The sequence below is a fragment of the Montipora capricornis genome, chromosome 10 (assembly GCF_036669925.1).
Source record: "Montipora capricornis isolate CH-2021 chromosome 10, ASM3666992v2, whole genome shotgun sequence".
NCBI lineage: Eukaryota > Metazoa > Cnidaria > Anthozoa > Scleractinia > Acroporidae > Montipora > Montipora capricornis.
This window is the reverse complement of record NC_090892.1, coordinates 12,905,482-12,926,876: the sequence shown is the minus strand read 5'-3', so window position 1 is coordinate 12,926,876 and position 21,395 is coordinate 12,905,482. Positions and strand designations below refer to the sequence as shown.

At 40.1% G+C, this 21,395-nt stretch overlaps 1 protein-coding gene across 3 annotated transcripts in view; it reads left to right on the top strand.

Annotated features, from left to right (window-relative positions):
* The window catches only part of LOC138021904 (uncharacterized), a 25,870-nt gene extending 15,096 nt beyond the window's left edge, over window positions 1-10,774 (top strand). For all 3 annotated transcript variants that reach the window (XM_068868928.1, XM_068868927.1, XM_068868926.1), the window contains 6 exons: window positions 1-346; window positions 2,956-3,060; window positions 4,876-5,031; window positions 6,129-6,683; window positions 7,719-8,096; window positions 10,027-10,774. The exon at window positions 1-346 is cut by the window's left edge and continues 167 nt beyond it. In XM_068868928.1, the coding sequence (XP_068725029.1) occupies window positions 1-346; window positions 2,956-3,060; window positions 4,876-5,031; window positions 6,129-6,683; window positions 7,719-8,096; window positions 10,027-10,160 (1,674 nt within the window). In that variant the 3' untranslated portion in view covers window positions 10,161-10,774. The remainder of the gene's footprint in view (window positions 347-2,955; window positions 3,061-4,875; window positions 5,032-6,128; window positions 6,684-7,718; window positions 8,097-10,026) is intronic.
* Window positions 10,775-21,395: the final 10,621 nt, after the last annotated feature.

The window sequence follows — 21,395 nt, the reverse complement described above, 5'->3', positions numbered from 1 at the left end:
CTCTTCAATTCCAGCCAGGATGTGGCAAAGCACATGCGCAATGATCTGCTCCCGTCAGTAGAAGATATTCAGTCGTGGCACCGACCAATCGCCGGAAATCAGCCCGTGAAAAGAAAGCCAATTAATAAGATGGTCAAAGATATCCCTGGTGCTTCAAAGGAAGGCAAAGTCAACGAGCTTCCGAATTGGTTAAAGGATCTCTTGATAAATAGCATTAGTTTCTGGAGGTCTGGTTTCTGGACTGAGGACGGGAGATGGAGGCAGTGGGAGGCTCTTGACTGCAATGATATTGATACGATCCAAAACGATATACAGAGGATTATTCCTTACACTTTATTCTTTCCGGGTATGTTCTCTTTTAGGTCTTTGGGTGTCGCAGTTTTGTATTTTTACGCTTGGCAATAGATCAATTTCGATATGTTAAGGGCGCGTTCGATTGACCCTATTCCGGAATAAGAATACGTGGAGTGATATTTAAAACGGTATGTTTGACGCGTTTCGAAGCAGCACGGATAATAAAAATTTGTTTAAAATAACATTTTAGCAGATATTTGACAATTTTAATATGATTTCTAACTTATATTCCTTTTTTTCCTATTCCGGAATACGGCCAATCAAACGCACCCTAAAATTCAGTCCTAAACAAAAGGCATCATCTCGAGGCTCTGGGGAATAAATAGAAGGATTTGTACGAGTTTATTCCCCAGAGCCTCGAGATGATGCCTTTTGTGTAGTACTGAATTTTAATACATCGAAAGTGGGCTGTTGATTAAAAATCTGGAGCCAGCTTGCTATCCATTGGCGGAAATTGGATTGGTATTTCTGTTCTGAGCATGCGCTCATACTCCAAGTCTCACTCCAATTTAAATTGCTCTAGTGAGAGTCAAACTGGCCGAGCAAAACCGAATGTAACCACTTACGTCTAGAAATGTCAACCTAATTTAGGATGCACACCCAATTTTGACATCCACCACGAAGTGTCCCGTTAAGCCTAAAGCCCCCTGCAAGTTAACGGACGCTACATGGTTGGCCAACATTGTTCCAACATTGTTGGGCGTTACGTGTTGCATCAGTATGCACACCCTGTTGCATGTTGCTGCGTGTTGTTGGGAGTTGGTTGCACGAAGTTTGAGCCAACAACTCCCAACATTTCTTTTGTTCCGTGATGGCAGAAGCGTAGCGCAACAATCATCAGTTGGATCGTTTTACACAGCTCTTCCAACATTAGGGAGCTTAAGCACGCGCGTTTTTGAGACGCGGACGGCGACCGGAAGTGATTTGTTTTCCCTTTTAACTTGTCATCACACAACCACATTTACGTTACTACGTATCTTTTCTCCATTGGAGATGATTAGTATAAAAATCTGGGAGACACCACTGTCATGGCTCACGAAATGCTCTTTTCCGGTTGCCGTCCACGTCTCAAAAACGCGCGTGCTTAAGCTCCCTAATGAAATGACCTGTTTTCCTGTCCGCGTCTCAAAAACGCGCGTGCTTAAGCTTTCTATTGTTGGGGCCACGCGCGCGCATTACATATGGTCTCCATAGAGATAGCAACGCATCAACATGTTCAAAACAAGACGGCAGCCGAATTTTGTAAGTTTTCCAAGACTTACGGGTCGTATCCTTCGATTAATACACTGCACGTCCTTAGATTGTTGGAAGTTATTGCGTTCGTTTGCACGCAACTGCCAACACCATCCAACGTCAACAATTCCCAACAATGCTAGTAGCTGTTGCGTCCTTTTGCACGGGGTTAAAAGCCTTTGCTATCAGTTTCGAATATTAATGTATTAAAAGGGTAAAAGTCAGCGTTATTTTTAGCTTAGGGTAAATTCAGCTGTTTATCCTTACTTGAGGATCTAGCAGCATTTGGAGGACACTTTTTGACGTTAATTGTTAAGTATTCCGAGACACGAGTGATGCTGAAAGTTGAAGAGAAGAGCAAAGGGAAGTAGGGGGACACTTCGTGACGCTTATTAAAATCCGCGTGCATCTTATTAGGGACATTTCGTGCAACATGAATTTTTTAACACTTAGTTCCAACTACCTGTATTTTCTTCATCAGTGTTATGATTGTTTGTGCCTTTTACAACGGGCCAAAGTAATTACGGCTTTCGCAATGAAAGTATGACGGTAATGATATAGGGAACAAGTGAAAAACATTTCAGAGTTCCAGTCAGGTGTTTTACCAGTACTGAAAGCGGATCACTTTGTGTACGATCCTAGTTAAGCGACCCCAGGTCACCAGACGTTCTCGTAGATCAATGATTAGAGCATCCGACAAGTGTTACGGAGGTCGCAGGCTCGATTCTTGCTTCGATATTCTTCGGTTGTTGCGCGCCTTACCCGTTACTAAGTGACCACTTAATAATGACTTTTGTGTTGGTCTCACTATACAGCGCTTTTTGCAAACGACATGCGCACGAAAGAGAGAACAATCAATATTGGCAGTGGTTATACGAGGAAATATGTCCAACTGAATATGAGGTTTGCCGGGGTAAAATTGCGTTTTTTATCTTTTTCCTATTAGCCACCTCGGGAATATCATCGGGTAATTTTTATCAGTAAAGCGACTGAGACTGAAAGAAAATTCCCCATGCAAAACCCTGATTGGAATGAAGGGTCTCTGGGATCAGTTCTAAACAACAAAAGAATAAGGGAGCAACCTCAAGTGTGTATCTGCCACCCATATTTACTCCCGCGAAATATTTACCACCTTGAAATCCTGGTAACTTTTAGCTTAATTATCAGGGCAAATTAAAAACTGAGATAATTTTGTAATGTAAGATAAACCTCAGTAAATCGTGCTTATCTTGGTTGGTGGTGTTCTTGGTGGTTTTTTTAATCGCTATCTCATTTCCAAGGCTTTTTTCGCCGAGGAGAGGGCGGACCTCGGCGAGAAATCCCTAGGGAGAAAGTTGCTAATATCAGACTTTCAAAATCTTTTACCAGATCTGGTGCGAGATCTTCTGATCTCTTGGGCCGACAATCAATATTCTAGCGGTATGCTTCAAGAAGCGCTTACATCTGGTTGTTTGGGGCCGACAGGAAAGCTAGGTAATTTAGTTTCTATGTAATGTAATTTAATGTAAAATCATGACTGTCAACGTGCTACTTTGCTGTATTTGTGTCACGGTGGTGCTAATTTCCATTTCGTAAACAAGCGATGCCATTTTTGACGGTCGATGCCATTCTTAGTAACCAAGCCTTTGTATTCAGTCAGCTTTCAATAAATTGTTGGGATTAGCTTCATTTAAACATTTTAAAATTACCAATTTGAAGCCGTTGTTTCGGTAGTGTAGAGGTTAAGTGCATTTGCTCTTTATCCATAGACAGAGTTCGACATAGTTGGGGCAACTTTTTCTAATTTTAAAAAAAAAAATTCTAACGTTTTTTCTCAGTTTTTTTTTTTAATTTTAAGTGAAATAACCCTGCTAATCTAGTCCTAGATTAAGTATTTTTTCCTCATTTGCAAACGACAAACTTAACAGTGAAACTTGTTCTAAGTGTCGTTCAGATGGCATCGCTCGTTTACGAAAGGGAAAATTGCCACGGCGGTTCCCCGCGAAACCAGGCCTTTGCAGCCAACCATAAACCATTCTCCTCCCCAGGACCCTCGGTTTCCGGCTTTTGCTCACCAGTGACCAACAGAAACGGAGGGCCCTGCGGGCATTCATTCATTCATGTGCTGGGTGAGATCGCTAATGGACTGATGGCGGCTGCCAGCAGCGCCTATATATGCAGATGTCCGATCTCACCCATAGATCACTTGCTTGTAAAGCGCATTTGAATATGCCAATAGAAAATGCGCTATATAAATTCGTTACCATTACCATTACCATTACCACTAACATGTCGACGCGTAAGCCTTATAAAATCAGCACGTAAAAAGAGAAATAACAACCTTCGGGTTGAAGTTCGAATGCCACATTGCTACTACGAGCTTTTGGTTCTGAACACGCGCATATTGATCTTCAGACCTAATGCGCATGCTCAGTACCGAAAATCCGTAATTGTTGTCGTACTCGAAATCCAGTTCCCTTGCTTCAGACAATTCCCATTAAATTGTCTTTTGTCATAGGGAGCAAGGAAAAAGAATGTTAGATTTTTCTTCTTTTTTTTTTTATTTTGTGGTTTGCATTCGTAGTCAAATCTGAATGAAGCACGTGAGTACTCAATGTTTTGCCTGAATTTGCTCAATAATAACCGACTGATAATTAGTGACAACTTCCAGCAAATTTATGACAAACAGCTTGGTCTCTTGGTTTGATTTATCGCTATTTGATAAATTAGCATTATCAGTACTATACTAGTACTATTTGATAAATTTGAGAAAATAGAGCGAGTTTCAATCGAGTGTCTTAAAACCAAAACCAAAGTAATTACTTCAGCCAATCATAAAAGGACGGAGACCATCCGGTAAACCAATCAAAACTTGAAGTAATTACACGTAGCCGACACAAAGCGCGGGAAAATGTGCACGCGCCAGCCACGATTGGTTTTCGTTTCACTTCTGATTGGTTGAAAAAGTGGCGCGAGAGCTTTGAACCAACTAATCAGTGAGTGAAGTAATCATAAACCAAAGCAATTCGCTAATTACTTTCGATACTCAATTGAAAACCGCTCTAGTAGTCGTCGTCGTCGTCGTCGTCGTCGTCGTCGTCGTCGTCGTCGTCGTCGTCGTCGTCGTAGTAGTAGTAGTAGTAGTAGTAGTAGTGGGGACGAGTTGTGCGTGCAACAGGATTGGATTAACGCCCACCCCTGCCGTAATAACAGTAGAACCAGTAACAAGAAGGAGCCTTCGACTGCGGTCGGCCTCTTGTCTTGTCTTGTCTCGATAAAAGATCACCCTTATTTTTGATTTCATTGAAGACTACGCTGGCGGTCGTGTGATGGCGGATACTACAACCATGTTCGTCGTAGGACTTTACCACTATTACCAGTGGACTGGCGACCGTGCTACACTCGATAAACTTTGGCCGGCGGCGAAAAGGGCAATGGCTTGGGTGATTGTGGATTCCACAAAAGGTGCAGTGAATCTTAAGAAGTGAATTTTATTTCATATAGATTCAGCATGTTTTGCAGGGGGGTTGCAAGCGAGGCATAACGGGCGTGTCAAGGCATGCCTTCTCGTAATATGTACTTATTGACTGAGTGGGAGGGCCAGACGGGAAAATATTTGGCCCTAAGTCATGGCGTAAGGACCGAGCGCGAGCGTGCTCCATGGCCGAGGGCCAAATTTTATGATATGGGCTCTTAACGCTATTCATGAGCACGGAAGATGAAGTTTGGACAAAAAAGTTACAAATTTGCACAGAAAGATTATCTTGACTAGTATGTTGTTTGTATTAGCTTTTCTGGCTGTAAGTAACTTGGATATTTAGAAGCGACGAAATCCTCTAAAATCGCACCGCACAGAACAGTATACGCGTTCCTAACAGCGCGGTACGGCTTTTTCTGGCCTTCCTCGCGCTAATGCGAACGGCCGTCGTACGGAGATTTTCTCCCGTTGTCACCTTATCTATCAGGGCGTGCCTACTGCTAAAACTCTTTGAGCGGATCCCCCCTGTGGGCATTCCCTTCACACTGCCCTGCTCTTTTTATGTAGTTCATCTGAAGAATTAATTTTAAGAGTAGCAAATGATTGAAATCCAGGAGTCGTATCAGAACTCGATAAGGTAAGAACGTCCGAGTGAAAGTAGTCCTGAGTACGACTGTTGTCGGTGACATTCACTCACGTTTTGACAACCGCAGCGGAACCCATCCTTAGCCAAGTCAAGTGAAGGCACACTGCATAAATTAACTCGTGGAATAAAAAGCAATAATCTATAATTAATAGATATGTGAGAAGGATCACTCGAACTAGAGGTACTTGAGTTTGGCTGCTAGCTACTCATATGCGCCAGATTCCAGTGGTTTTAATTTGCTATTTGTATTTCGGGCATAATTTGTCCTAATTATGACATCTCATGTCATCTATTTCCTTGTCTGCGTTATAGAAAGAAATCTAAAAAATTCTTTTTTTATGTCACCAACATTTGACGGCAAATATTTATGTGGAAAAATGCTTTGTCTCACTCTTGGTATTTTTTAGGTAACATTCTTTTGTTTCTACTGTATCATAGGCACCGGTCTACCCTTCAGAAAAGTCAGTAGTTATGATATAGTTGCACTTGATAAGTACGACCACGATGCGTACAACACCTTTATATATCTATTGTCGCTTCGTTCCGCCCACGAACTTGGTAAAATTACGAACGATACTAAATTTGTATCAACCTTAAAGCAAGCATTTGAGCGTGCGCAGAAAAGAGTCGATCTCGAACTGTGGGACAGCACCAAGCAATTTTACCATGCATGGTGGGATATGGAATATGGTTCACCTGATTGGATCATGTCCGACTCCTTATATGGTCAAGTCTGGGCCTACAGTCTGGGACTTGGAGACTTGGTACCTAGGGATAAATTGAAAGCACATTTGTTGAATGAGATCGAGCAGAATGATTCTCCTTTTGGACTTAAAGTTTTGCACACTGGAAAACCGGAAATCACACAAGAGGATACGTCAATCGTTTTGAGTCGACACACGCCCGGATGTAAGTCGCTGGAAAATATTACGAAGCATAATTCTATTTGGATGGGAGCAGATGCGGATTGGGCCTCACTGATGTTGCATTTGGGTAAGGAGCCTTTAAGTCTTATCATATCTTTCTCTTTTTGCCTTCAATTCTATATGCTTTTTCTGGCCTTCGATGCCGTAGGAAACGTCTAGTTAATGAGGCATATCATCTTATTCAATGTTATGACTTATAACGTATTCACGGAAGGACGAGAAAAAAAAGAAAGAAATTCGAATATATATCTTCTTCCAGATTTAAACACTGCAGGAATTCTCCTGTTTATGAGACATATCGTATCTTGGAGGGTATGGGTATCGTATCTTGGTCTCAGCATGGGAATTTGGTTTCCCCCTACTACCGTCCCGTTAACCATTTTTGTATTTTTGTTCGATTGTCTTTGTTAGTACTAGTCCATTTGTATCAGTTATGTATGGTTACGAACTGTGATTAAAGATTAAAGATCGTGTTCGATGGTCCGACGTATAACGTTCTGGAAGGACACGAATAAAGTACCAGAAATGAACACCAAAAAAGATTGATTATTCGACCTCGGAAAAAATCTCCGAATTTAACGTTTTAAAACAATGGTAAAGCGAATACGCCCGTTGACGCTCCGTTACAAACTGGTCAAACCGCGACACGTACTTCAGCCGGGGTACGAAATATGACGCTTTGACACTCCAGCACGCTCTTTATATATGACCTTTTAAATTAAAATGACTTATGTAATGATATGGAATCAATTGATATTTCTTCGTTACCGTTCGTCAACTAGAGTTCCACGCATTCACTATGCTCGGGAGCAGCAATAATCTGTATGTTTCAGTTATCCCTTGCTCTTGCGTTTTATTAAGCGTACCTCTTGCACGTGGAAACGCGCGTGAAACTCGGCTTGGTTGCACGGTTAAAAGCGAAAGAGGGGCCTAATTGCAGGAACCTCCCTTGTCGAATTCCCTCCCTTTCAACACTTTCTTGCGCTTCCCATGAAGAATCCATACAGTCCTTCACTCGGAGAAACCACGAGATGTAATCCATGTTCGATTCCAATTTTCATTTTGCATACTGCAATTTACCTCTTTCTTTTGCATTCGACAGACGCAGATCCAATCATGGCTCTAAACCGCGCAAAGAAGTCGCTAGACCACTGGAGGTCTACCTTAAATGATCAGTGGAATATTCACGGTCTGATTGCATCCAACGGGTACGGTTTGGATGGACTGCCGTGGGCCACATCGCATTATTCTTTCCACCTTGTTCTCTGGCACATTCCACTAGCGTTGTCAGGGCAACAGTACACCGCTGGCAATGCATCGTTGACATTCTGGCCAAAGTATTCGTTTCCTTTCAACTTACCATTTTTTACACCAAAAGCTTGGGGAACAATTCAAGGAGCTTACGAAAAGGCAAGCGGTAGAGAAGAAGATTTTGACGATGAAAAAGAGGAAGAAATGTTCACTTTTACTGTAGATTCAGGTAAGCGAATATTTTAATGAAGAGGGCACGTTCGACATTTACATTTTCTGCTTTTATTTATTTGTCTACTCATTTACTTATTTATTAAATTTGTTTTTTAAACAGAGGAATTTAACGATTTTGAATTTTTTTTCGGGCACTGCAGGGGGGTATACCTGAGGTTAAATTTCGGCTTCGTGTTTCTTTTAGTTCAGTCACAAATCGCACTCAAGCTTGTAAAGCGCATGCACAAAGTTAACCAAAGCGCGTGCTTGGCATAGTTATGCAATGGCTAATTCATTTTTTATAGCGCATGCGCACAGTTTAAGCCAACGTGCTTGCGTGGCATTGAACGAAAATGGCGCCGTTAAAAGTAAGCACGAATGTGATGTCTTATACGCTCAACCACATACAAATGCACACACCGTTCGCGGTAGACCCACACTAAAAGATGTCGAGCGTTTTCGTAACATTTATGAGTGAACATAGCGAAAATCATTGCCCTCACTTTAACCTAAATAATAAATAATAATCTTGCCGCGACATCTCGACTGCATTTCATTTTCTTTGTTTCTCATTTCAAGATCCAGGATACACTGGATGCCAGAGGTTATTTTCTCGCTATGAAAAGAGCGACAAAAGAGGGAGTCGCGAAGCGGCGAGAAAAACCCCTGGTACAGGCTGTTAACCCTTCTGAACATGCCGCCCCAATCACGTTGCGCTTTCCACTTCCAGAGTCGAGTTTTGACCCTGGAGATTTCATTGGTCGATCGACAAACCGTTTTTTATAAGGATTGCCATTTTTCAAGTCGAGGGGGACGATCAAACCGGTTTTTCACTGGTGTAATACAAGAAGACTATGAACGTGACAGTAGCGATCGTGACAAGATAATCTCAAATTCATGGCTGGCAGATTGAGGTTAATTTGTCTCTGACGCTGGATGAATGTTTGCCGTTGGGTGGCCTTAAAGGGGCGTAATCGAACAAGCACGCTTAGATTTTGTTTGGGAATTTGGCGAAGGTACCGATATGAGCTTCTGACATTTTTACACCTCAATGCCTCGAGTCATATTTGAACTGCTCTACGGACTCCTCGTAAAGTTCTTTAAATTTTTTCAGTTCTAATCCCAGGACTTGAATGCAATTTTTGTTATTTCTCCAATTCACGTTTACATTTGTAACAAATAATGGTTACGTGAAACGCTTCGACAAAAAACCTCAGAAACGATTAATAGCACAGACTTGAGAATTGGTGAGGTGATTTATGAATTTGTCTCCTACAAAATTCCAAGTTTTTGGCTTATTTCATTGAACAGTTTCGATTTTATTTTTTTGTTACGTGACAGTGACAACGATCTATTCACTCGACCTTGAGAATTTCCCAGTAGAGTGACCGGTAAACATTGCACAAATATTTTTATCACGTGGATAAAACCGGTTTGCCCAAGTTTCTAAAAATAAGCTCTTACTCTGGAAGTCAATCAAAATAAGTTGGTTTGCATGGAAGTGAGCTTTTTAACGGCCTGTACCAGAGGTTTTTCTCGCCGCTTCGCGACTCCCTCTTTTGTCGCTCTTTTCATAGCGAGAAAATAACCTCTGGAATCCAGGGTAGATCCAGGACATCAGGAAAGCCCGAGTTCACGCACGTAAGCGTCTAGTATTGTTTGGAAGAAAACACTTAAAGTACATTAGTTCCGACAGTGCTGAGACGATGAGTGATGAAGGCGGCTTTAGTCAATGAAATAACATTTTCACTCCACTTGTTTGGTTTTTTTAATTTGATTCGGAAAAACCCTTCAGCCGAGTTCAGTTCTCCTAGGATTGCTAAGGTAAATTCATAATTTTTCCATTCGCAGAAGCTTGTAATGCGTCTGTTTAGCTGTTATACTTTGAGCAAAGGAAACCCAACAATATAAGTATGTAATTATAAAATAATGCCTTGTTTCTTTAGGGGAATTGACTCTCAAGGAGTTGGCTGTTCTAGGAAGCACGTACGGAGGTGGTGAAATATCGCTCAAGGAGGGACAATCAGTCACGTGGTCTCGTCCAAAGCAGGACGTCAAAAACATCCTACAGCAGCTTTGAGGCGCTTCTACTATTGCTCAGATGGATTACGAACACCTTATGCGCAAACCGGACGGTGCCTCTGTCCCTCTCAACAATTTTTTTCCTTTTTTTTTAACTTTTTTTAACCTGTAAGGCATATTAAGTACTTTTTTGTTTAGGGTTAATTTCTGCTTTTTTCAAAGAACGAATAAGAGTGGTTCCCACTAGAGCCTGTCCGTAACTATGGCTGTTACAAAGTTAGTGCAACCCACGCGAAGACGCTTATCTCTTAGCTTATCTCTGATTGCCTGAAAAAGACACTTATCTAAGGAAATCAACTTCATAAGATGCACATTTAACTTTGATAAATGTTAAAGAGATTGAGCGCGAAATTTTTTGTAGGGGATGGCCATTGAGATTATAAGTGTACAATGCGTTCACATTAAACGCCAATCTGAACGGTACATAGTTGGCTGCAAGGGACTCAGCCCCCGGTTTAATTTCCTTGCGGATCCTCTTCATAAAAAAAAAAAACACCAAATTAAAAAAAAGTTAGAGACAAATAATTAGCAGACCGATTTCCAGTTTTAAATTATATTTAAACAAATTTAGGAAATAAACAAAGTAAATTGCGTAATCTTTCACATTTTCGGGAAGTTTGCTTGGTATTTTTTCTTCGTCCAGCTTTGCGTTTAATAGGACAATCACATGACGTTTGGAGGGCATATAGTTTTTTTTGTGGCCCGAGTATAGCATCATTTGCGCCCGAGCGGAGCGCGGGTGTAGACCAAATGTACAAGTAATCCTCGCACTTAAATAGGACAATCTCATTGGCCGAGCGAAGTTGTTTGACATCTCTGCAGCCAATCAGTATCAGGGCGGCAAATGTATTTTCAGCCCGCACATTTCCCGTTTGGCCCGCAAAAAGGCGCGTTTTACAGGGGGCAGTTCCTCATTTGGCCACGCGTATTGATAATAATGAATATTTTAATTTCACCTCTTGGTTCTGTTCATTATCACACTCAGACGTCGTTATTTAACTTCTTGGCGGTTAATACTACCCAATATGCTCTAACAAAGTCAAATTCTCTTTCGCGGTTTCGTAACACCTTTACGTAGAACTCTATGCTTAGTCACGTACGGTTTAGGAGCCGATTAATCTCTCCCTCGCAGGATCGAAAGTAGCACGGGGACCCCAAAAAAAATTTTTTTTTTTTTTTTTTTTTTCGCCGTTATACTTCACAAATACGCATGCGTTCTATCCGTACTATCGTGTGATTGGTACCACATGGACAATGCAAGAGAATATTTGCAAAGTATAGACCATCCTTTTTTTTTCAAATACTCAAATAGAGAAGCTACCTTTAGTCAAGGGGTTAGTCACGTATGGTGTAGGGGCCAATTACTCTCCCTCGCAGGATCAAAAGGAGCACGGGAACCCCAAAAGGGGTTTTTTGTTTTTTGTTTTTTTTTTTTGCCATATATACTTCACAAATACGCATGCGTTCTGTCCGTACTATCGTGTGATTGGTACCACATGGAGAAATGCAAGAAAATATTTGCAAAGTATAGACCATCCTTTTTCTTTATACACTCAAATAGAAAAGCTACTGGTAGTCAAGGGGCTAAATTAGTCACGTATGGTTTAGGGGCCGATTAATCTCTCCCTCGCAGGATCGAAAGTAGCACGGGGACCCCAAAAAGATTTTTTTTTTTTTTGCCATGTATACTTCACAAATACGCATATGTTCTGTACCTACTATCGTGTGATTGGTACCACATGGAGAAATGCAAGAAAATATTTGCAAAGTATAGAAGACCAAATACGCTTGCGTTCTGTCCGTACTATCGCATCGTGTGATTGGTACCACATGGAGAAATGCAATAGAATATTTGCAAAGTATAGACCATCCTTTTTTATATATACTCAAATTGAGAAGCTACCGGTAGTCAAGGGGTTAGCTCTTTTTCTCTTTGATTATGCAGCTTAGCGCATAAAGAAGTCACTTTTTTTAATCTTAAACAAGACGCCTATAAGGGCGTATCCGTGGGATGCACAAACATTTAACACAAATTGTCCAGTTACAGTCAACTTCAACTACAGGTAAACTTCGGAAAATGACGAGAGATTACCAGAAGGATAAATCTATAATTTAACTAGAAGTCATTTATCATAAAAAACAGTTGTTAGCCTTTAAAGACCCGATGGGGCTAACAGACGGTACACTTATCCTGAGTGAGTTCGTGTTTACTATCTTACTGCCCAAACAATAATGATTATTGTCTTCGTCCGCTCAAGATTTTTGCTTGTCATATCGCTTGTCTGATGACAATGTCAATTAGAAACATTAACCTTTATCATGAAACTGTTACAGCAATGCCTTTCACACAATCAGAACATTCATCCCAAATATTGCATTCGTGCATACGCCAACAGGCGTCTTGTTCTAAATTTAAATGATTGTAAAATCACCACCGTTCGCGTCCTGCAACTTCCATCTAACCCTGTTCCATCAAATTAATGCCTCATCCACTCCAAGAATGAGCTAGAAAAGCACATTTTTTGCTTCTTTGCATCAAACTGTAAATCTGAACGCAGAAAATCAAAATTGCGCAAAATACTTTAAACTGACACGCGCGTCGGGAGAAATGATACACTTCCTACGGGATAAACAAATAAAATTGGATCCCCCGATCGGAACTTAATTCAATATCCGCGAGGTATGCACCTTTGTGACTACGAAGAAGAAAAAAAAAAGCCACGTGACTAGTTTTATGGCGTCACATGCCATAGGCATACCACGTCGTAAAACCAGTCTCTCACTGATGCTATGTGAGAGTTTTATTTCGTTGGGATAATCCTACGGTGGCCCACAAGTGCCACTGCTTTACAACTTAAAACACAGCTGCGTCCATATCAAAACTACGTCTCAGATCGATGTACAGGGGTTCCTCCTTTTCATACAAGTAATAGGCCTATTCGGTATAAAATTGGCGGTGTCTGACATTTGCAGACTGGCTACAAATAGCGCTGATAAACAGTATTTAAGTCTAAACACCCATTTCAAATAGCGCTGATAAACAGTATTTTTAAATACTTTAAAATGGGTTCTTAGACTTAAAAGTCTAAGAACCCATTTTAAAACGGTTAGCTTTCAATTATTGAAAGCTAACCGTTTTAAAATGGGTTTTTAGACTTAAATACTGTTTATCAGCGCTATTTGTAGCCAGTCTGCAGTCTGCAAATGTCAGACACCGTAAAATTGGCCTCGTCCGTAGAAATGAGCCCCCTCCGTAGAAATACACGTCAAGTCTTCCGTACAAATGAGCCTCCTCCGTAGAAATACACCTCCAGTCTTTCGTAGAAATGAGCCTCCTCCGCAGTTATACTCTTCCCCCGTAGAACTGAGCCTCCTCCGTTGAAGTACGCCTTCTCCACAGAAAGAGGCCTTATCCGTAGAAGGATGTTACTTGGATGTTACTGTTACTTGTGGAATCAGGGTGGTTTAGTGGTCATCAACAGTGCCTCCCACCTCTAGTGTCATACTATAAAGATCGAGAAAGTATCGTCCGTTTCCTTATTAGAAATGGAGACATGAGTTTTCCTTTATATTTTTGGAAATTGTGTCAGTTAAGGCTGTAACGGCTCGCATTTTTCAGTCAGGCGTGAGACTCACACCTAAGGCGTGAGAGTTGAAAGGTATATCGGTAAGGTGTTTTTAACCGCTTCGTGGCAGTGCACGCAACATCGGAATCAAGCCTACTCGGACAGCAAAATCAGGCAATTTATGCGATTTTTCTATTCTTTTTCGTAAACAGTTGTCTGATATGAGGATCATGGCAGCACCATCACAGTGGTGTGAGTGGATCGGATCGAATTGAGCTTTATGGAGGAAATTACAGCAGCTTATCTTATCAAGTGTTTCATCGGAGTTTCCAACCTTTGGTTAATAGATACACCGTAGTTACAGATCAGAGGGAAAGCACCGACGGAAAAATGAAATTGTTGTGCCGCTATTTTTTGTATAGGATCAAACTATATATCATCTTAAAGCCTAATCGATTGAATTATTTGAATAAATTTTTAGTTTTTTGATATTCAAAATTTTTTTTTTAATACACTTAATTAATTTTCAAAACACAACGTACAGTGAAGGGCTACATTTAGATACAAACGATTTACCTACAATAAATAGACTTTACAATAGGCCATTTTACAGTTGTTTGCTCAGCGACCAAGCCTATGAATGGCTGCGAGGCTGCCGATGACCTTGCATTGATACAGACCTCACTGCTTTTATCATGTAAATTGTGTTGTTGTGACGCTAATTAGTCCATATTAACAGAACAAAAGCATGAAGGATTGTATCAAAACAGGGTCACCGGCAGCCTCGCTTCCATTGTTAGGCTTGGTTACATAGACACAACTGTAAAATGGTCTATTATAATCCGCAATTATACCTACATACAATTCATACATACATATATATATATACATACATACATATACATACAATTCCTTAAATTATAATTATAAAATAATGACTTATACAGTACATACATTCAAAAAATTCATACAATTCATACCTACATACATACATACATACATACATACATACATACATACATATACATACATACATACATACATACATACATACATACATACATACATACATACATACATACATACATACATACATACATACATACATATACATACAAATCCTTAAATTATAATTGTAAAATAATGACTTAATATACAGTACATACATTCAAAAAACTGTACATAAATTACGATTGACTTAAACCGGACGCTATGCTATTGTCCATTTTCTGTAAAACTCTCTCATTTTATTGTCTCGAGGGCATATATATTTTTCTATTTCATCTTTGTTTTTTACTTTTGTTTGAAAGCCATGTATGCTAGGGTGAACTTTGTTTCTTCTGCAATCCCAAAGTTATAATTTTCCTATGATTAACAAGTAATTGAGCAAGATGCATTTTGAAGTGATAATACCAAACAACACATCCCTGAGATTTAGGTGAACCTGCCGTTTTGTTATTGAATAAAAGTAGGATTCAAACTGCTTTGATATTCAATATTGCCTTTTAGTTTGGAGGCCTCAAACTCAGAACGAACGAGTCTGCTGCAGAACTCCTGCCCCTTCACTTTATTGCAAAAAGAACCACACTTTATTGCATCTTAGTCACATATGAATGCTCTCCAATACAATGAGAGGAATTTTTGATATGTTAAGAATTGAAGGAAATATCACACACAAAAGTCGAAACTCTCATCTCATACTTAATTTGGGCAGAAAAAGTGCCATAAAATCACTCTCCGAAGACAAACGAAAAATTCCTCACACGGTATTTGGGATAGTACAATCATTTTTAGAACTGAAAATTTCGAAGCGATAGCTTAAAACCCGTCAGGCCAGAGGTCGGAGAAGTTGTAATTTTGGCGTCAAAATAGACCCCTAGAAAATCGAGCTCGAAGATTTCGCGTGCAATTCACGGTCTGCTCAATAACTCCACCTCTACTTGAAAGCCAATCATGCTGAACCAATCAGCGTTGGGGCACGTGCTGAGGTAGCAGATCGCGCGTGAAGGCTGTCAATAGACCTTATTCACGATGGCCGCCATGTTGGATTTGCTATTATCATGCAAATTAGCTACACACTCATGAGGGGGCAAACAGCACAAGTTCGAGAGGTTATAACGAACACCTTAGCCACACAGATGATTTGTTTCACGTTCATTGAATGTTTATCGCCTAAGTTGTAAAAAAGAATGATTACACAAGTTACTTCGATGTTTCTTTAGTGAAAAATGAGCAGAAAGCGAAGTAGAAAGTCAAAAGTCAAAAGCAATCAAAAGATATAAAATTATTACAAAAGGTACTTAATTCTAAATTCTAAAATGTACTTTTAGCAATGTTATTTCAATATTTCGACAAGCCGATTTTCGGCAATTTGCCTTTTTTCCAATGCTTGCCCCCCAGCATAACAGATGGCTAATTTGCATGGCAATTTGAAAACCAACATGGTGGCTATCGTGAATAAGGCCTATTGACACCCAATCCTTTCACGTGTGATTGACATGATACTTCAATCATTTTTTATTATGGCGGGAAAAAAAGAATGCGATTTTAGCTGTTTTAAAATTAATTTTTCAGAATTATTTTTTCGGGAAAATATACCCCACAGCCCACCGGTTCAAGATTTGCAAAAACAAAAAATTGAGCGAAACGCCCAAATTTACCTTTACCGAGACCTTAAAGCGGTACAAAAATCATACCGAAGACAAGATGCCTTACAAATACAGCAAGGTAAGAAGTTTTTGTTCAAAACTTCGTCTGTATTTTTCAGTTTCATGATTCCTCCAATACTTTTTCACTGATTGCGCAGTTTGGGGTTAATCTCTTGATACGTTGTTTTGTGGTTAAAGCAGTGAGCCACTGAAAGATTTCCTTATTTGATAATTCGACCTGCTACGTCCTCGCTGCTATCTACCGATAATAATTTTGGAACTAACACCAACAAACACAAACTCTGCCAAAAGATGTAGTTTTCAGAAAGACAAAACAAATGGGGAACATCGACTTCGAATACTGACCCGGAAATTCTTTGCCCTGTAACTTAGCCTTTAGGCGATATGGACTGACTGAGCGAGTAGTCCAATGACAGCAGCCAGCTGCCCTAGTCTAAAAAACTTCGCTTTCATATCAGTATTATGTAAGATCTTTTAAAATGACTCTCGTTACTTGGTTTTCGTCATGCAGCCATTTTGATTCTTATGCCGATTAACGCTGTAAACTTGTTTCCAGATTGCGGTTCCCAGCTTCCCGTTTCCCGTTCCCCGTTCCTTCTTTTCACTTTTAGTAACATCCTTTCTACGGAGGGGTCTCTCATTTAGTCTTCATTTCTACGGATCAATGAGGTGTATTTCAACGGGGGAGGCTCATTTCTACGGACGAGGCGTATTTAATTTCTACGGAGGAGACCCATTTCTAAAGAGGAGGTGTGTTTCTACGAAGGAGATTCATTTCTACAAACGAGGCGTATTTCTACGGAGGAGTCTCATTTCTACGGACGAGGCCAATTTTATACTGAATAGGCCTATAACTTGTATGAAAAGGAGGAACCACTGCACATCGGAGACGAGTTTAGATGTAGAAACAGCTTTGTTTTAAGTTGTAAAGCAGTGGCCCTAGTGGGTCACCATATCATCCACCAGATCAGCCACTGCAATTTGAACTGTCCTTACTCACTCACTATCAAAAGTAATATTATGTACGCTATTCCCATCTAATTATGATCCTGTTGTCTGTTTAATATGTTAATTTTTTGTCTATCCTAAATGCATTCATGTGCCGCGTTAAATAAATTATTGTCTTGTGTACCTCTGATAAGATAGAAAATGCATTTCTCTCGCTTTATTAATAACCAAATGTTTGCGATGAAATGTTTAAAACGACTGAAACACTAGTTTGGATTTGTTCCCGGGTCTCCCAGATTCAACTCTACCACGCTTTGTAAATAACCAACTGGTTGCCTCCGGCTGCACGTTGGGGATCATGTTTCTGTTAAATTTGAATTATTAAAAGTGGGATACTTGTGAACTACTGTAGCATGAATAGCTTAAGACTGATATGGGTCACATTCAGTGTTGTGTATACCCAAGTATAGTTTATTTAGTCCACACAGAACATAGTGTACTCAAGGATAGCTTTCGTTTATTTATTTATCTTGATTTCTATTCCTCATCGGTTTTTTCTTTTTGTTGTATACATATATATCCATATCATTAATTGCACTTAATAATAATTATATTGGTATCTTAAACTTGGGGGGAGATGTTGTGACTAATGTTATATTTGGTGGTGTACACATGAAGGATTATACCTCGTGACTACTACATGAAGTGGGCCCAAGCCCTAGATTGTACTGTATTGTAATAAATATACTTTTTCTTTCCGGTTTATATCTGTGATTCGAGTCTTAAGGACGTTCGCGCCAAAATCTTCCTACGGTGGGATTTTCTTCATTTCTCGCCTAGAGTTAGGCCATAAAGTACTTACTCCAAAAATGAAAAAAAAAATGGGGGTCACCGACTTTGTTTCGGAGAAAATGGCAGTGGAAAAATGCCTTAATTTCGAGAAATCGGTCATAATCGCGAGATGTAGGCTCACCTGCTCATCCATCGAAAATCATAAAAATAAACTGTTGGAGTGAAAGTTTCCGTGCATAGGTTTTTAGGAGTGAGATTTTTAGATAATTGTATGCCGCTAGGGATGTGGTAAACAGTAGAGTTCATCCTCGACGAGCGTTTTCGTAAGCTCTATCCGTTGCAACCACTACCGGAATTCGATGGCACGAGGAAAGAAAATGTTAAAAGAAGATAACTTCTTACGGTGAGAATTTTTTCATTTCATCACATTTTGTAGATAGTAAGTAAAGTAAGTGATTAATGATTAAAAAAATAGGGGTCACCGATGATCTGAACGAGTAAAATCGATGTGATTTTGCAAAGGCTTGGAAAATTTCGTTTGTCACGCTTTTGCGTGACCTGTCGGTGAAGGACTGGAACCTAAGAGACGATCGATCGTTGAAGAGATGAAAGGTTTTTACCGAAAAAAAAACCTTTCTCGAGCATAGCAACGAAGTTTTAAGCAGGGGTCATTTTCCTTTGGTTGGTGTTTTGTATAATATCACTCCATTGCCGTCATGCTCATCCTCTGGAGCGTGTTTTTTTGCGAAATTTAATCGCTGATTGTTTGCACGAAGGTCCGCACTATTCAAGCGGACGAAGACGAAAATACTGCTCAATTTTCACGAAAGTAAAGGAAAAGAACTTTAAAAACATGCATTCACTTTGAACTTAAGTTCGTAGGGTAATAAAACATTAAAAAGAAACAGCCCCATTAAATTTACGCAACGGTTCGTCCTCGAGTTTTCCAAACTTTCAGCCACTAGTACTAGTCTACTCGATCGGCTACCTTTTCCAGAGCTTTTCCATCCTCCCGCTCGCTTCACTTGAAGTTTCATGATGATTCGGAAATAAATGTGCCATTCTTTTGCTGGCCTGGAATTTTTTCCTCGGCGTTTTTGTCGCCATGTCATTTTAACTGATGCTTGAAAAATATGTACTAAAGTCAAGTAGACTCGGCTAGTGTACGACTGATAAAACCTCGCAAATATCAGTCGTGCAGTAGTCTACTTGACTTTCATAAATATTTTAAATCAATTTTGACTGATCGCGGTCTTCTCTGATCCAACGCTGTGCAAGACTTATCGTCCACGGTTTTTGCAAAGGTTTTAAAACCTCAACTTCACTAATGCTCGAAGTAATGCGTGACATTTTACAGTCGCGTTACCTGCGCAGTAACGTTGCGCACAAACAATTAGCGCGAACGTCCTTAATAACCGCCATTCTAAAAAAAGCATTCACATTTACATTTACTGGTTGACTGAGGCACTCAAGCGGTTGCAAATGCATGAGAGCAAATATAAACAGCTAAAGGGAGAGCGTAAGCCATGGTGGCCATGCAAAAAGGAACTAAATTTTTCATTTTCCTATTTTATGTCAAACTTATGTTACGATAGCTATTCTGTAAACCGGGTGACACCATGGAATTAGCATGAAGCCAGCTGTTTGTTGAATCCGCACAAAATCCAATCTCTTATTCGGGAGATCACTGAGCTTGCGCATTGCAGCGAGCGGCAACATAATGTGAATTGAAGAAAAGATTTAAGGAAAAGTATTTAAGCTACGACGAATTTTCGAATACATTGCGTTAAACCAAAATGCATTGCATTTAACTAGAATGCACTTCATTTAACCAGAATGCACTGCGCCGCAACAACCAAAATAAATAACCTAGAATAACCTTAGATGACTTCCGAGATAAAGGTGAGTGGTGTCTGTGGTGTCATTTATTTATCAGTTTCATTTTACGTCGTGCATGACTTTCACATGCCCATGAACAACCTAAATGTGATAACGAGGACGTCATAATCCTGTTTGCTTTCGATGATGAAGGTGAGTGATAAGCCAGGGAGGTTAAGCAAGATGACGACGCCGGTCACGAGAACGCGCTGAATCAATAGTTGCGGTCGCATTAGGGAGTTAAACACTGGTGCTAAATAAAGTTCTATTGTTCAATGTTCCCCTAGGGATTCAAAACACCAGAGAGTTGACACTAGAGTAGTATCAACCAATAGGTCTCACGAGCAAAAACAAAAGCTCTGCACGTACGTTGTACACTTGTCAGTGTACATTTCTATGCCGTTCTCGCTCTGACAACGACTTGAATTGACCCTGTGAGCACCTGACGATAAATTTTCAATTCTCTCTCTAAATGTCCAACAATGTTATCAACTATTTTATTTCTGGAAAGTTGATACACACTTTCCCTGCCGAGCGAATTGGAGTAACCGCAAAATTATTGCAATAAAGGGATTTTTTTAAACAACGTTCTTGCAGCCGTCGATGTCATCCTTGACCTTAAGATCTAAGACAGCGGAAGTCGACGAAAGCGTCACCTCAAAATAGAACTTTGCTCTATTTATAAGGTTTTCGCGATTGTTCCATCTCGTTTACTTCCTACAATGTGGGCGAAGTATCCTAAAAATAAATTGGTACGAGCGGTTTCAGAGTTAAAATAGAGAATGAAAGATTCTCCGGTTGCATGCTTACGTTGTCGTCAAAACCTAAAATTTAGGGAGCTTAAGAAACGACGACGCCGACGGCAACGACGGCGCTACAAAACAATAGGTTTAGTGAGCAAAAACAATGGCTCTGCACGCTCTGCACGTGCGTTTTACATTTTGGTACATTTCTTTTCCATCATCGATCTCTTAAATGACGACGTGAAATGACCAAATTCAAGGTTCTGTGGAGGACGTTAGCACATGACGATGAACTTTCAGTTCTCTCTCTATGCTTCCAACCCACTCAAACCAGTTTAAATCATCGACAGTTCACTACACATGTTTAACGCGAAACGACATGAAATAGTTTCGTGGTGATATGAATAACGTGAACTCGTATTTTTAAATGAAGTCCTCGTAGCCATCGTCGTCCTCGTTTCGTAAGCTCCCTTTTGGCGATTTCACGTCGTCGTTATGCAGAGAACCGCTAAGATACTTGCTAAACCCCATGCAGCACGATTATTTGTGCTCTTTTAACCAATGATATCACGTTTTTGAGGTGCTTTCGTCGACCTCTTCATCGTAGATCTTAAGCTCCCTAATGCCCCGATAGATG